At 43.1% G+C, this 17,226-nt stretch overlaps 1 protein-coding gene across 7 annotated transcripts in view; it reads left to right on the forward strand.

The window, feature by feature from the left end:
- Positions 1–17,226, forward strand: part of enah (ENAH actin regulator) — a 111,564-nt gene that overhangs the window by 32,138 nt on the left and 62,200 nt on the right. For 5 of the 7 annotated variants that reach the window (XM_076755889.1, XM_076755890.1, XM_076755893.1 and 2 more), the window contains exon 1: positions 7,181–7,321. The exons of the other annotated variants lie outside the window; for them this stretch is intronic. In XM_076755889.1, coding sequence (XP_076612004.1) covers positions 7,230–7,321 — 92 coding nt within the window. In that variant the 5' untranslated portion in view covers positions 7,181–7,229. Of the gene's footprint in view, positions 1–7,180; positions 7,322–17,226 lie in introns of those variants that run through there. 7 annotated transcript variants of the gene reach the window in all.

A 17,226-nucleotide genomic window follows, 5' to 3' on the forward strand; every position in this document is an offset into this window, starting at 1 on the left:
GTGGAGACGCTGCTGATTTGTGTCATTTGCTCAATTCTTTTAACCTTTTGTTTCATGTGTGAATGAGCAAAAGTGACCTGTGAATATCTGCGTGTCTCACTTCATCATTGTTTGCAAGCCGTGCATGCTAACATTCCGTCTAGCTGCCTACGTTGGTGTAGTTTTTGCAGTTTTCAGCCTTGTGGGACATTAACCGGTTTTGAACCCCCCCATCTGTGGTTTACCTGTGATTTCCAAAGTGTATGTGTACATCTCAATTTAAGAAGTTTAAGTGATGCAGCTAAATTAGCGAGTGACGTTTTTATTGCTCACTTCCTTCACAAAGCTGGTGTTGGCTTAGCATCTGTCTGCATGTCACCTGTTGTCAGACCAGTTCACCCAGCAACAATGACATCATTGTCCAGACTGGACAACAGAAGGGCTGCAGGTCAAATGACAGCAACATGGAGTTATGCCCCTGTCCCAGAGGGAGTTGTAGCGTCCTGCCGTCTGTCTGTGTGCCATGGCCTTGAATAGTCATGTCAGTCAGATGTTTCAAGTAAACTGTCTTTGTTCTGTGTAATCTTGGATTGTTTTGTTACAGTTTATATTTTCAAATATGCTGTAATCTTCCAATTCTAGTAGAAACATAAATTTGTTCATGTGAAAATGTTAAACTGATGGTCACTCCTGATTTCAAATGTTACAGTCTGGTGTAGATGTTTGTGTAATGTTGCTTTTATTAAGGAGAGCACAAGTCCTTTGTCCTCAAGCATATTTTGTCAGTCTTTTAATCCAACAATATGCTTCCCATTGTTGAGTGAATCACCTGTAACACTGACTCTGACACACCTGCCAGCTGGTGATGTCTTGTTGTTTTGCGTCTGGTTTTATGGCCAAGGAGAAGTGTGTCATACTAGATGAATCGCTCACACAAGAGCTCAAAGAAAAACACTGCTTTGCACAAGTGTTTGTTCGAGCTGGCAGACGAGAAAAACATTCAAGGTTGTATTATACTTCTGTATCTAAGATCTATGTAGCCATTTCAGTACTTTCGCAAATGTCAGGGTTTGCTTCATGCCTTGGTTTCAAGGTTAAGCTGCAGATTAAAAAAAAAAATACATGAGAAAAAAAAAATTGCCGAAGCAGCACGTCAGCTACTGCTGAACACTATCTGTTTTCAGGTCTCCTTTGTGCCCTCTCATGTAAACTGATCCGTGAGCATTTCAGTGTACCTGCAAAGTTCCTGTGGGACTTCTGAAAGGACAAAGGCTGTTTTCACTGTATTCTGGTCAGTTTTGCCATCTAGGCAGTAATAGGAAGCTTTCTGTCTGTTGGAAGGGAGTGTTCTCACACCCTGTGTGTTGTGTGAGGACAGTAACTATATCGAGTTGTCAGGATCCCTTTGTTGGGAAATGAATGCACCATTGTCATTGCTGCACCAGCACTGTCTTATGGACACACCTGCACCTGTCTGCCACTTGATAGGGACCTTATTAACTATGCACGTCCTCTGACACACATCAGAACAGACACGTCTGTGTTTCAGTCACATCGTTTGTTGGGGTCAGACAGGTTTTGTGGTTACCCTCAAGAAAACAGGACTTCACTGTCTGCTTAAGGACACTTTGCACCGAGCAGATCACCTGATTGCCCCATCTCACTTTTTGACCCAGTGTTTGTCTAAGTGAAGGGTAATCCATTCCTCTGGAAATACTTTCATTAATCAATATTCTCCTGATTGTAGTCTTTGGCAGCATGTACTCTACATTATCTCTTCTAGCATCACTCTCTGACTTTCTTCATCTCTCTGTTTGTCTTGTCACTATTTTTGCTATGCTGTGTCACTGCCTCACTTGTCTGCCTTCTCATCATGTCTTTCTCCACTGCTGTCCCTGCATGCTCTCCGGTCACCCTGGAAAACAGCCCGACACCGCAACAATTCATCTTTGTCTTTGCTCACTGGTTAAAAATAAGTCCTTTTTTACTCTGATTACTTGTTTTCTCAATGTCTCGCTCTCTCCATGTCTCCTCTTGTCAAGTGGGGAAGAAATACAGTATCACAGAATGTCATGTGAGAAGATAGATAGAAAATCTTTCTGTGGTCCCAAAACTGACTTCCTTCTGGAGATTTGAGCATATAATTAATAATTTTTCCCCCACAATCAGTCAGTAATGTTAAATTCTGAAATATCATACTTTGATTTTGGGAGCAGAATCACCACTGTTCTGACAAATCAGAACAGAAAGACAGATTAGAAACTGATGGGTAAGAACCCATCAAACTGGATAACTGTCCAAAGAGGAGACAGAAGAGAAGAGAGTCTCCTACAGAAGTTCAAGTACACTCTCCTCCTCTATCTCTATTTAGTCAGCTGTAGTTGTTTTTTCTTGCCCGCTGTGGCAAAAAGGACTGCTGACTTGCCTGATGATGTCATCTCCTTTCCTCAGCAACACACACACACGCACACACACACACACACACACACACACACACACACACACACACACGCTCACATTAAGGAGAGGAGGCTGTTTGTAGAGTTTAATTAAAGACGAGGGCTGACGGTGAATTATTGTCCCCTCAGTGGGGCTCGGTCAAAGGGCTGCTCAAAGACAGTGCTGATATAACGGGGCAGTGATAGAGATGGAGAAAGTCTCTAATTAAATATGAGCTACATTGTTATATTCATGTTTGTTTACTTCAACGTCTATGTTTGATCTGTGTGGCATGTGCACTGTATGATCTTTTGTCCAGTATCAGCATGTTTGAGGCCTCACCAGTTCTGGTCAAAGTGTGTTGTTTCCTCAATTGACCTACCAAGGGACTGATACTGACCAACAACCAGCAATATCTGGGGTCTCTTGAAAGTGTTGTGTGGCAAATAGCTTGTGGTTTATGAGGCGTGTGTGTGTGTGTGTGTGTGTGTGGCATTTGAGCCACCTGTGCCCTGCAGCCTCCTGCAGTGATACAACCTGAAATGGCATCAGGCCTCAGGGGAGAGAAGACGTCTCGCTGCCCATCTCCATCTCTCTCTTCTCCTTTCTTTCTATTAACAGAACTGTTTACAGCCTTTCTATCGTCTATACATCCTCCTCTCATCCCTTCACCTTCCCTTGGTGGGTGATCGGACTACATAATACCTTAGATGATAAATACAGTATCGGCTTCACATTCTTTTGTGCTGCAGACTCAAATGTTTACAATATTTTGCAGCAAAGTCATGTTTGTGATTTCTACACAATTAAGGACACATAAAGGGATGATACTGTACAGTGAGAAGTGGATGGTCTATCAGATCAGAGCTGTCACTGTTAACTGAACATCTCAAACAATGCTCAGTACCTCCTTAAATAGGAAGTTTTCTTCTTTGTAAATACATTTTTCAAGTGAGACTAACTATTGAGAAAGTGATTCTCTACCTCTTGTGTAAGAATGAAGGTGTTATTACTTTCCAAATTCTAAAACTGAGTTTGTGCAAAGTCACCATGGGTCATACTGACCAGTCATAGTCATATTCTGTGTGTGAGACGCTACAAAGCAAAGTTAAAAACTTCTGCTGTGACTATGAATAAATGGAGCGTGCCCAGTCTTAAGCTTTGGCACCAATCCACCACTTACGCATTCATAATGGCCATTATGATGGAAATATCTGATGACTGAGTGCTCTCTGCCTTCCTCCTTCTGTCTCCTCTTTTCCATCCTCTACCCCTCGTCTCCCCTCCTTCCTTCCCCCTCTTCCTCCTCTCCTCCCTCGCATCATCTGTGCTGCTAAAAGAGGCAGGAGCTTATTACAGGTGCCTCACACTGCTCTCTCATTTTCCCTCTTGGTCCTCATCCCTCTCTGTCGTTCTCTCCCTCTAATTGAATCTAATAGCTCTTGATGTGTGCACAGTGTTTAGACAGCTTTTGACTGTGTGCTTAACCGAAGTGTGACAAACTGCTCTTGTCATAGACCTTTCATCCATCACGGTCCGTTTCCCAGGGCACATGCTGCCTTTCCCTGCTTTTAAAAAGTCATTTTAATAAATCTGTCCATTAATGTGGCCGCTCCAGTTCACGACCACACCAGTAATTGTATATAATCACATACTATCATTTATTTCGGAATGATGATAGAATATGGAAACATGAGCAGAATATGTTCAAACAAGCAGATCTTCCATTGCTGCAAAAAAACATTTTTATACTTGTGGTGTATCCATTATTTCTACTATGCTTGGTGATAATTTAGGCAACAACAGAATGTGTTTGTGTGTAGGTGTATATGTGTCAGTCAGTAATGTGTTGTGTTGAAGGCTCAGTTAAGAACTGTGTTGGCTGAGAGCATCCGCGTCCACGTTAATGTGCTGAACAAAGGCACAAATATGTCTCTCCTCGAGCCCTTGTTGTTCCGACCTCGAGAGTTTGGTACAGCCTTCCCTTGCAGCCCTGTGTGTGCACGTGTGTGCGTGCCTGTGTCATTACCCTCTCCTCTGCTTGCTGTAATCTGTGCCCTACCCTGAAAACATATAGCACATAGCAGCCCTCGCACATGCTGATAGAAATGCGCCGCCTTATTGTCATACCTGTCGAGTCTGCTGTCCAGTCCAGCGGGAAAAGGAGAAAAAAAAAGCTCTTTGTTTTCAACATTTGTAGTGATTACATCAACCCTTAATTTAGTTTGTAGCCTTCAGGGTGAGTCACAAGTTTAATTCAAACCCTGGAAAAAAAAAACGTGTTCAGCAAGTTGATCCTTTGTCAGTGACAGCTGTAGAGGAAGCTGTAACCTTAAAGTGAAATGAGCACCACAGTCAAGACAAGCATGTGCAGCACACCAAACCCATACTGAACTGTCTAAATATGTAATAAAGCTTATGACGATGATGTTCGGTGCAAAGGATCGTAAACATGTTACAGGTCTGCTCTAAGCTTTAGCACTGTGTCTACATTTATGAGGCTGTGACCATGTTATGAGATGATTGTTTGCTGTTTGCTTCAGAAATGTGCACATGTGACGTTAAATCTGTTGCAGGTTGTGGTTTTAATGAAGTCACAATGTTGTTACATAATTCATCAAATTCTCAAGGCTGCCATTCAGCTCTTCCTGTACACTAAGATTGGCTTCTGTAGTTCTCAAGGCATAGAGTTAGGGCTGAACAGCATTCTAATAAATACGAAACCTCTATCGAATCTAGTTATTAAATCCGTTTGAATTCAACTTTTATGTTACTGTCATTTGTTAAAATAACAAGATTCAGTTGAGATCTGCACTGTGACTTATTAAACGTACGTACATCTGACACAGACGAAGCAGACTTTCTTTTCACACCTTATTTTTCACAATCTACTTGTCAGAAGTGTTAATTTGATGAACATGATATGAAGAAAAGTTTAACTAGAATGAATATATGTATATATATAGATTTAGCCTGCTTAAACCACAAAAACACCTTGTGATTGTGATAAAATCCTTAATGTTAATGAACTCCAAAGTTGTAGTTGTATCAGTGTGTATGGCAGAGTGTGTTGAACAGCACATTTACCGTGTTTGTATCAGTCAGGTTGGATCATACCTGTCCAGATGACAGTGCCAGTGTCTCTCTTCATCACTTCAGTAATGAATTCATTTCACCGTGACATCACCTGGTCGCTCGATGACACTGTCTCTGCACGGAGTTGAAACAGCTCAACACTAGATGCTCTGTCACCGTTGCAGAAAACTCATGAATAAAGCCTGAAACATGAACCTTTTCTTCCGAGCTCTTTCGCATACACATCAAAACCAAAACACAACAGAGAAAAATACAGCCATCTACATCTTTAAGTTGGCATAGCAACCAACAAAATCCAGGAAGGGTTGCAGTACAGTAAACATCAGCTCAGTGGGAGAGCCCAAATGTTTAGCTGAGAGCATCCTCTAAATACAGGTCCTGCCTCACAAGAGTCACTATCTAAAGATATCAGGTATTATAACAGTGCTTGTGGTTATGACTTCACATGAGGAAACACAATGACGACCGATGTGCATATTCTTAGGTAACCTCATCACATTTGAGTTCATTATTGGCTCCATTCAGCTGTGCTTTCAGCGCTCTGATGCATGACTTCACTCTACATGCTGTATGTTTTGCTTCAGCCCGCTACCAATTGATTACAGTGGAAATGAAATGAATGGAAATGAACTGCAGTGTAGTCACACAGAAACAGGCCTTCAATATGCTGCACACAGACGCTCAATATTTAGATAGTGTATGTAAAGCCTCGCAGTGCTGCTGCAAGTGTCGGTGTGCAGCGAAAAGGAGAATCCCTCCTGACAGGACTGCGTGTTTGTCAAATGCTGGGAAGCACTCGACTAATCCTTGTTCCAGTGCCACCGAACATCACTAATTCTGGCTGCTCATTCTTCCTGACTCGCTTTAGCATATTTATTTTGGAGAGAGTGAGAGAGATGAGTTGGGTGGGTGTATGGCGAGTTAGAAATAGAAAGAGTGCGAGTGCGTGGAGAGTCACACAGATGAAAGCAGAGCGTGGAGCTGGGAGGGAGGAGGGGAGGCAGCCACAGCACATGAAAGAGAGAGAGATCAAGTGAGAGACAAAAGGTATGAGATCGATGGAGCGCAGGGAGCCAGGCGAGAGAGAGAAAAGTGACAGAGAGCAATAGAAGAGAAGGAGCCCCCCCCCCCACCCCTTCTTGAACCCTCCCTGAGCTGAGCTGAGCTGCGTGATACCACCGCGGTGATTTCCCCCAAACAGCTCCCCAACAGCCTCCACCACGGAGCCCAGAGAGCGCGATAGCAGGAGGGCTGTGGAGGAGCAGGAGCCTGTTGCCTGGATACCCCTGCTGTCGCCACGGCGGCGAGAAGCCAGGATTGAACCGCGTTTGCTGGCTGGTGCTGCTGCCACGGGAGAAACACAGCTGGCTGACATGGCTCCCTCGCTCGCTGGCTGACTCGCTGACATCGCACATATGAATAAGGAAGGAATCACCCTGATAGGGGGGCTGTGAGCAGGGGAGGTGGGAGGCGCGGGGTGGGACGGGTTGACTGGCTCTCCGCTTTGGATGATGAAGAAGGCTGTTCGGTAGAGAGGGAGAGAAACCAGAGAGATTACCTTGGCTACTGAGTGAAGGAGCAGCTAGGGGAGACCCTGAGACAGGAGAGCTTAGGAAGGGGAAGGCTGGTGGGGGAGGAGAGGGGAGAGGAGTGGGGCTGGCCGGGTTAGTTCAGCAGGAAGGGTGGAGGTGGCTGCTGGCAGGCTGTGTGGAGCCATGCAGATCCAGTCCTCTGGTCCACAGTCCAAAGCCTCCAGCTTCATCCTCAGTCAGAGATGTGTGCTGGCCTCCAAAATGGAAATCCACCGGTACGTAACTGCTGTCACAGAGTCATTCAAGTGGCTTCTTCTTCTGTGTTTCTTCTTTAACTTTCATTGACCTGTTTGTCGTTATTACTGCTCATTGTTGATTAGTGAGTGGACAAGGCCTCATGCCTCAGGAACGAGTCTTTCTGTTGATTAGTTGTTGTTTAACTGAGTTTAACTGAAGACAACAAAGGAGAAAATCTCAACCTCCAGTGTCTCATAGAATGTGTCTTCACTGTTCAAATCAGAAGTACCAACCTGACTCCACCCTCTGTGGACTCCATCCATGGGGCTGGGCAGAAAGAATGATCATGATATTTTCTTCCTCATTTATCAGTATCGGTATTTATATACAATATATAACTTATAACACAATATAACAATATATAACAATATATAATGCTGCCAATTTGGAGAACATCCTGATATTGATGTCGAGTGTTTTTTGGGGTTTTTTTGGCGAAACTTTAGAATGGAATTTATTCACATAAACATGGAATAACATAATGTAAACATTTAACTGTGCAAACATGCTTTAACAACTCTGCCTTAACAAAACAACATTAGTTTGCCTTGTAACTCAAAAAATGGTTTGGTTGCTGGGATGGAACGTTTTCAGGTGTTGGTCAAGATTTGTTGTGTTTCCCGTCTTGGTTGGCACCGACCAACAGCATATTTGAGATATCCAAACCACGTCCATATAATTAATGACACGTTACCTTTCTCGTCAACAGTTTCCTCAGCTTTGGAGGCTGATATGAGTTCACTTTCAGCACTTTAGCATACAGTATGGCTGTGTGAGCAGAGAGTTACTGCAGAGTGGCTGAAGACATTTCTCCAAGTTTGTGTCCTCCTTGTTCAACAGGTGTTTGATGAATTGATCATATGGTCGCCCTTTTGTTGCACCTCTGGGTAATGAGCTTTGTCGTCGTTGGCTGCAGTAAAATGTACGTTAAAATCTGTTTCATTCCCGCCGCTGTGAGCTCTGCTCTGAAGACACGCTGCTGTCCACTGTGTGTGTGAGGAGCTCAGCCTCCCCCTCGTGCAGACAGGCAGAGGTGAAAGTCGCGTTTGTACCCCTCCTTTCCACTCGTGTTCACATTCACTTTCTTCACCGGTAGCTCAAACAATGCTTTGTGGTAGGAAATGGGAGCTTACTTTGATGTGTACGCCAAATACTGTCGACTGGTTGGCTGTTTATCGCTGCTGTGAGGCACTCTTAGATCTATCTATATCAAGTAAAAATATCCAAAGCTTACCATCATTATCGACAAAGATTTTTATGCAATCTGCAATCTGCTATCGAGATGGTTTTAACCCCTGCCCCGATTGCACATGGATTTATGATGCAGTCTGGATACTAGCTGAGCTATCAGAGTTGATTTTAACTTTGAATCAGAGTTTACACTTTGCTGAAGGACTTGGTGTTTTAGAGATAGACCTGAAAGAAAATAATGACTTACACACTGCAGGATGCTAATTTACATGCAATACAGACAGAAAAAGAATTGTGTTTTTGATATGATCTTGGATTTATAGTCACGGCTGTGGTGAGCATCATTAAGTATGAGTCACTCTGGATCTGCTGTATTTCTAATTCATTCAATGCATAGCCCTTAAAGTTTTGAAAAATGACAATATGGACTTTCCACCTTCTAACTAGATGATAGCAGTTTTTCCACATGATTAATAGTCAGAGAGCCTTATTTCAAAGCTACTTGCAAAATGCAGAAGCTCTTGCTCTCTTTCAGTTTCATATTTAAATCATGGTTGACGCTGGCTGGGAGAGAACGGTGCTCCTGTTTGAGTCGACTCTCTGAAGGATTTCCCTCCTCGTGCCTGTGTGTCTGTCCCCCTGAGGGCTTTGTTAGGATATAGCTAGCTACATCGCCAACCTCTACATCTAGCAGCTGTAACGTAATGTTAAGCAAGAAGACGCTGCTTCATTATTGATGCAGTTTGCTAAAATGTCAGAAAACATATTTCTTTGGCTCAGTGGGCCAGATGTTATGGTCAGTTGGAGGGAGGATTCTCTTTTGGCATTCTGTAAGGTGGCAAGTTGTGATTGTTTTTAATCAGAGAATAAAATAAATGAATCCCTCTCATTGTGTCTGAATGGCCTAATGGACCCAGAGAGTCATTCAGATGATCTGTGCTCAAGCCCAGCAGGAGCCCACACTGTTCCATGTCCTTTAGCCAGTTACTGAATGTCCCAGCTCCAGGGATGATGGTCTGTACCTGACCTCTGACCTCCCTGTGGACAAAGACAAAAACACAAATACCCTGCAGCATCAGTCACACACCGCTTTGCATCACAAGTGAGTATATTTCTGCCGTGGCATTTAGAATAGAAGCTACCGATTGAACACGGGCTGGGGGCTCGCCTGTTTGCAGTGCAGAATTATTAGAGCTATGAAACTGTTTTCCAGGAAGGGATCTGGATTTCTTTTCTGTGGTGTGGTAGATTTTTCTCAGGGAAGAAGATAAAGTAGAAGACGCAGCAACATTCACAGAAAGTACAACTGGAGAGTGGGATTTAGAAAAGCAGGGTGCCACGGTGGTGTGCTGTCGCCACACAGGCTTTACACTAAAAAAAAAAAAAAACAACTCAGAACGCAAAGAATCCCATGTTTCACCAGTCACCTCTTTCAGGAAGTCGTAGTGATTTTGTGATTAGCTTGATGGATAAGGTGAGCTTAGCTAGTTATTCCGGTCTGTCTGTCTCTCTCTGTGAGCAACATATTGTGTCAGTCTTGTGCCCAGACCAGTGCATGTGTGTGTGTGTGTTTGACAGAGAGTGTGTTTGTGTGTTGTATTGCCAGCTTGTGTCATGCCTAGGAGTGAGAAGTGATTGATGCCTAACATTATATGGTGGCATCTACCTCAAAAACAGCTCCAGAGACACAAACACTCACAGTGGAATCTGCAGATGTCCCCACCCATGCCAGTGTGGAAACACAAGCAGCTCAAGCTACATTCAAGGAAAACTCATTGTTAATTTCATTCCCAGTGATGAAACAATGTTCAAATCAAAAGCAAAAACGAGGCGCTGTTGTTTGTGGCAGTTTGTAAACAATCAAAGCGCAATAAAACAAACAATAGAAAATTAAAGATGTGCATGAAAAACATTAGTTCTTGAGGATGCAGAGCAGCATAAATGATCAGATTGCTGTAGTTATTGTTTATGTCCTCACATCATTGACTTTTTCCACAGCAGACTTATCAAAGCTGGAAAATCATAGGTGTTACTAAAAGCAATGACAGTGGTCCCAGTAAGTCGCGACAGTGTGACTGTGAGCCAGCGTTCCAGGAGGCTGAAACTGCAACAGCTAACTGGAATTCAGCTATTATTCATTTGCTTGCGACATATCGAAACGGCTTGCACGAAAAGGGTCTAGTTCATAAAACTTCAGGTGACATACAGCAGCTCTTTTTATCCAGTACACAGTAAAAGAATTTAACGCTCAGATTCCCACAAGTCACCTATGGTTGCCTACAAAGGACAATCGTCCCATTCACAGGTGAATATTTGGCAACTCAACAGAATTTGACAGGTATTTTATGAACTTTGAAGGGCGCTTGGCCTCAATCCACTGTTGTGTTGAAACAAGCTTATGCAGTCACTCGTCTGAGGGCTTCAATTGTTGCCTTCCATGGTTATATATGAGGAGAGAAAGCAGAGCGCTGCCCAGTCCGGTCCAGACCTGCTCTGTTGTCAATGTGTCCCCTGTCCCTGTGTGAATGGGAACACGACTGGACTCTTGTAAAATGCGCCAGGCTCCTAGTTAACACACAGGCTGCACTCTGAACCCTGGAAACACCTTGCAATACACTGCAGTGACCCAACACGCTAACATGCACATTTTGTCCATAGAGAAAACAGCGTCTGGAGGGTGTTAGGGTCCCATGGTCGTCAAGTGCTACAGTATGTGAGGGGGAGATGCTTGCAAACCTAAGATCCTCTGGAAACAGGAAAGTTTTCAGTTGGCTTTTTTTGTCAAGAGTCTGCAAGATTTGTTGTTTTTTGTCATTTCTTAGTGATGTTGGGTGTAACTTGTAGTGTTTGTTTGTGTATATCTCATTACTCTTCACTCATTTACTTGGTTTCCTCTCTTCTCTCACTTTGAGGATAGCTGCCCAGGAGCTGCTGCTTTAACATGGAAACTGCCTTTCAACTTGAAATGGCTTCTACTTTCTCCCACTGTGTCCTCACCCATAAGTCGGCAGTAAAAGTCAGCCAAACGTGTCTTACACCTTTTCTTTGGATTGTTTGCAACTCATTTGACAAAGTGTGCCATTTTATTTAGTGAAAGGTCAGACGGTGTTGTTGAGGGGACTCTCACCCTGCTCTCTGGGGGGGGATCACAGTGATGCTGGTTACTATGGTGATGAAAAGGGCAGAGTCATTAAAGGCAATGAGAGAGGGGGAGCCACCTGTGGATCCCCTCTCTGGGGATGTGCATCTTCAGCCAGCTAATGGTTTCTGTGAGCGAGCTGCTCAAAGCCTGATTGAATCCAAGAGGATTCTGTGTATCCTTAAACAAGTCTGGTGCTTGAATAGGCCGGTCGATGGTCCAGGTAATTACTTGGCAATAATGTTTTACACCTTAATAACCTGCATCAGGTGACTAGGAAATAATTAGGGAACAACAAAGCAGCGCTATTGTAACACAGCAGTGATGTTAACTTTCATTCTCATTACATTTAACAGTGCACACATGAATCCACAGTCTGAGTGTGTTCAGATCTTTAATTTTAAAGACAATAGACAAATATTAACATTTCTAAATTCTGCATGTAACAGCAGAGTAATTTCTTTGGCTACATATGTGTAGCAGGAATTAAACTCGAGCACTGAACAAAGGGTGTATTGGTGGCAGCTCATGCTGTTTTGTGTTAAATTTCCCTTTACATTTTCTTTAGGTTTTCCCTTTAGGTATTTCCTTGGTTAGGATGCTTGCCTACTCATCAGCCCCTTCCACAAAGCAGCACACGCTTTAGTTAAATGTCCATTATCTTGATCGCACTTCCTCACTGAACAGGAAGAATGATGCAGGAACACTACAGCTGCACAGAAATCTGTGCCGTTGCTTGTGCACATAAAGTGTCCTTGCTGATATCTGCATCTGATTGTATTTAAATTGCAGAACAGACTCAGCATAGGCCATTTAATCCCCCGATCTACACTTTGAATGTATTACCTTGTTCTCAGCATTTGTCTATTTGGCAGTTTTCCTGTTCCAGCTCAGATGAAGCAGATATACTGTTAGCTACTCAGAGCTGTGCCGGCTAAAATTTAATTGAACAGTTTCACTCCTAAATGAGAATGAAGCACTTTTAAAGCAGAATAAACACTTAACTTAGGTATTGGATCAAGTGTAAATGCATCTTACCGAGCGTACTGCATGTCAGCTCTGAGCTGCTTTCTAACAGAATAGAGTCATCCAAAGCACAGCGGGGGGTGAACATGTGCGTCTCTGGAAAGCTGCAATAGCATGGGATGATAGAGATTTGTCAAACACAGGAGATGTTACTTTGCTTTGTCTACCGCTGTCTGTTTGTATTTCCGGCATTTGCTATATGGTGATATTAGATTTACACCATGTTTGTATCAACGTTATGTGATGTGCCTGATCTGTACTACAGGTATTTAATGAAGTGTGTTAATTAACAAGTAAACATGTGTTGCCATCAGTTATTGTGCCAGTAACGATTTCTCACTTGAATTTCCAGAATGTTTTTATATAATACTTTACAAATCACTGTTGCAGTCTAAGATGACACCGTTATAGATGGCTTTATGCACGTCACCCACTTATTTTAGCATTCTGGTAGAAACAGGTGGGTGTCAATTAGCATTTTGGGACGGAAAAGGTGCTCAGATGTATCTGACGTATTCTTATGTAAGTGTATACACAGTGAAGCCAGAGCTGTGTTTTTTCCGGTCTAGGGACCACATGTTAATGGCAGGAATAAATGCCCTCATGATGCCCTTAACTTTTTTTTTTTTTTTTTCATTTCACTCTTCCTAATGAGCTGGTAATGTAGTAATTTCATGCAGTAGGTTGTCATTTTTAGTCACAGTTTTAGAGCGTGGGAGTGGTGAAGCCCTTTGAGACAGTGACTGAGAACGCACTGGAGCAAATATAAATGACAAGTGTAACTCCTTATTGAATCCTGCTCAAGCTATTGGCCACACAGTGACCTTTGTTCACAGAAACAGTGCTGAGAATCATCACTCCATGTCTGAAAGTGGCTGTTCATCGGGCTGGAGGAGGGCATGTGTGTCTACCTGCCTCACAGACTGTGAGCTGTGCTGGATTATATATAGCCGCTAGTGGTGATGGCTTCTTTGTCACACCTCAGTGTGTTCACTGCTATCACGCCACACACTGGCCCTCTCCTGCTCCATCTCTTTCTGTCCCACCATCTGGTAGAGTGGATGAGTCATCCTTGTGAGCGGAGGGTATTTTCTCATGGCTCCAACATATCATACAGTCAGTGCATATGTGTGTATCAGCAAAATAGAAAGTAGGTAACCTCCATGTGGAGAAACAGCTGTTCTTGAATGAACTTGTACACACCTGGACTCCTGCTCCTCTCTGTTCCACACTCTCTGTCTCTGTTTTTAGGGGTGCGCAAACCTCCGCCCATGTGTGGCTGTGTTGCCAGGGTGATGACTCGGTGTGCAGTTCCTATAAAAAGGCAGTGGGGTTGCAAAGGGGAGGGGATGGGGAGTCCAGTGTAGGAGGGTGGGGCTGTTGATCACCACCTTACACTGTGCAATGACTGGCTGTTGTCTGATGGGCCTATTCATTACTTTGAGCTCGGATTTGTGGCATGGCTCAACTCTGTAAACTGAAAAGCCACGCTAATGATCAGATGAATGCTTTAGAATTAGATGAATGGGTTCGTGCTTCTGTGACTTCAGCTCAATTGAAACAGGAAGTTGTTGGCACCTGTCACTTGGAAAGATGCAGTTTGGCAGGTGGTGTAATGGTGGAGAAGGATGATGAAGGTTTGATCGGCTCAAACTCAGATTTGAAAGTCTAGAATGAAACTGTTTTTATTGTCCTTTTGAACAAATATAGTAACATTATACAGTAGGTACCAACCGATACACATATACATACGCTCACATATGTGCAAAGTGCAATAACAGTAACAATGTAAAATAGCAGAAAATAAGAGAGGGGATTCAAATAAAACCCTAAAAAAGGCAGTTGCACATTTATATATAATTTAAATGCAATTAATGGACTAGTTGACTACCTTTTTAGACAAGTTGATGACTACTATAGTGTCGTCATGAAAGTCCTAACTCATACCTGTCCACCTCTGTCTCTGTCTGTCTGTGTCTCTCCTGTGTCAGAGCAGAAGCACTGCAGCACCCGCCCCCTCTCCCTGTCCCTGTTTGTTCAGTAGTGGTGACGAGAATCCACAATGTTCTGTGTGGCTGAGGCCACTGTGGCCCTCCAAGGGCTTACCGAGAAATGACGAGAGTTTAAGTCTTTGAGTTTCTTGTGTGTGTGTGTTTGTGTGTGTGTGAGAGAGAGAAATGTGTGTGTTGTTTTGGGGGATGGGCTTGGTGTATGTTTGCTGAACAAAGAAAAATAAAGCCAAAGTTTGAGAATATTTGTGATGTACGTGACACATGTACCTGTGTCCTGTGAATTAAGTCCTCACACATTCGATGTTCCTCCTCCTGAGGGATGTCTGTGGCTTTTTGCTAATGTAACTTCTTATTAGCTTGACATTAGAATGAAACAATGGAAGTTTAAACTAGAGAGCCAGGCATGTCAGCGTTAGTTTGAAAATGACACTTTAGTCCTTTCTTTACCATTACTATTTTCACGGGAGGGGCGTTGGGTTGTTGGTTGTTATTGGATTAAACTTACACTTTATTGAAAAAAAATCAACAGATTAGTCGATAATTAAATTAATCATTAGTTACAGGCCTAGATTTGTTTCAACTTTCCTTTATGTTGGGCTTTGATGGAGGTTCTCTTAAATTGCACGGCTGTAGGAGGTCTCCACTGTAGATGGAGAGATTTCAGTAATGAGGAGAGTAAAACCCATTATCAAAGTGGTCATTGTTTTTTATTTTGTCTCAGGATTGAAACTGCTGAAATGAAATGATTTCAACACTCTGAAACCGTTTAAAAACCTCCGACGGTCCCTTGACCCCACTTTGGAATCCACCGTCTTAATTTACTGTGATTCCAAACACTGGCAGAATACCTGCAGGCGGTGGCTCAACAGGGACTTTCTCTTGTCTGTGGGGCCTCTGCTGTTCCTCCCCGCCTGCCCCTGATCGCTTCCATATGGGCTAGAAGCACTCGACATACTCCGCGCCACACCGTAAGTGATTGGTGATTAATGAGAGAGAGAAAGAGAATGAGAGGCAGAGAGGAGACAGAAGAAGACAGATGAGCAAAAAAAATGGTTTGAGGAGGGTGGTGGGAGGGCAAGTCGGTGGAGCAAAAATTATAAAGTGAGTGGAAAAAGAAGAAGACATGGCTGCAGAGCGAGGAAAAGAAAGGATGCAGATGTGGTCGGGTTGCTCTCCAGAGCTCCTCCATCCTGAAGCTCCTTCCTTCCGTCCAAAGCCAGCTGCACTCCCCCCTGATCAAACCCTCAGGTCACCCCTCAGTCCCAGTATACCTCTCTTTCTTTCTTCCCGTCATTTTGATTTCATAGCGGGGACTCCCCCCTGGATTCCACACCCAATCTTGGAGAAGCCGTCTTTAACATTTGTGTTTTTATTATTCTGCTTGCATGTTTTGTTTCTGCTTCACAGGATTTATCATCCTCCCCCAGCTTGGAAAGCGCTGACTCTGGCCTTTCAGAGCACAGCGTCCGTTTATTGTTGGACGGTTTCAAGCCAAACTGCAGAGAGCGAGTCAGTTTAGGGAGAGCGATGAAGACGGAGAAGCAGTCTGAGAAAAAAAATACCATGCCAATGCCATGAGTCAGTAACTAATTTATCTATTCTAATCTCAGTCTAAAAGTCTTGGTAGTGCGTGCAGCAGGGACAGAGTGTACCTTTCTGTCAATTTGTCCGTCTTATGAATGAGAGTTGTGCTGTAACAGAAAGCAGCTGATTGAGTGAGTGAGCAGCTGAAATGTTTACAGTGTCAGTGATTTCATTGGAAGCAGTGAGAGGAAATATACATCTGTTCAGGCCCAAAAATATCCCTGAGAGTTAAATGAAATTACCCTCATAACTGGGACACGAATGGATGCTGTAAACAAACAGTTGTTCTGTGTCAACAAAGTGCCGTAAAATAAAAGCTTTGATTGGAGTTCTTTAAGACTCTACCTTGACTGGGAATACGCAACAAAATGAGGAACTGTATAGAACCAGTCCTGGAGCTTGTTCTGGTCATCGGGTGGTTTTAGAGGAGGGGATAGTGGAGTTCTCACAGCTCGAAGCCAAAGACTTACATTAACATTGCAGTGGCTGTCCTTTGTGATTAAACCAGTTAGAGCTGCAGCTCATGATTATTTTCATCATCTAATCATCTGCCAGTTGTTTTCCTGTTTTCAAACCCATAGATACTCAGTTTACTATCGTATGACAAAACAGGGATTTATTTATTTATTTTTATAGCTTCCTGTCAGGTGACGAATCATTTAATTGACTTTAAACATCACATACTGACCTTATGAAGCAGATCGGGTATCAGCCATAATGTTTTCTCGTTAACTGCATTATGAAATTCTGCGTCTCCACTATCAGTCACATTACCTCACATAAAATGACAGAGAGCACTGATTTTGGATCTGTAGTGAGTATCAGCAGCCATCCTTAACTGCGATATTATGTTTATATTGTATATTATCTTAATTAAGATGTTGATTCAATGATTAGCATCACATTACCTGAAACTAACATTAGTTGGGTG

Source organism: Chaetodon auriga, chromosome 18 (genome assembly GCF_051107435.1).
Source record: "Chaetodon auriga isolate fChaAug3 chromosome 18, fChaAug3.hap1, whole genome shotgun sequence".
Taxonomy (NCBI): Eukaryota; Metazoa; Chordata; class Actinopteri; order Chaetodontiformes; family Chaetodontidae; genus Chaetodon; species Chaetodon auriga.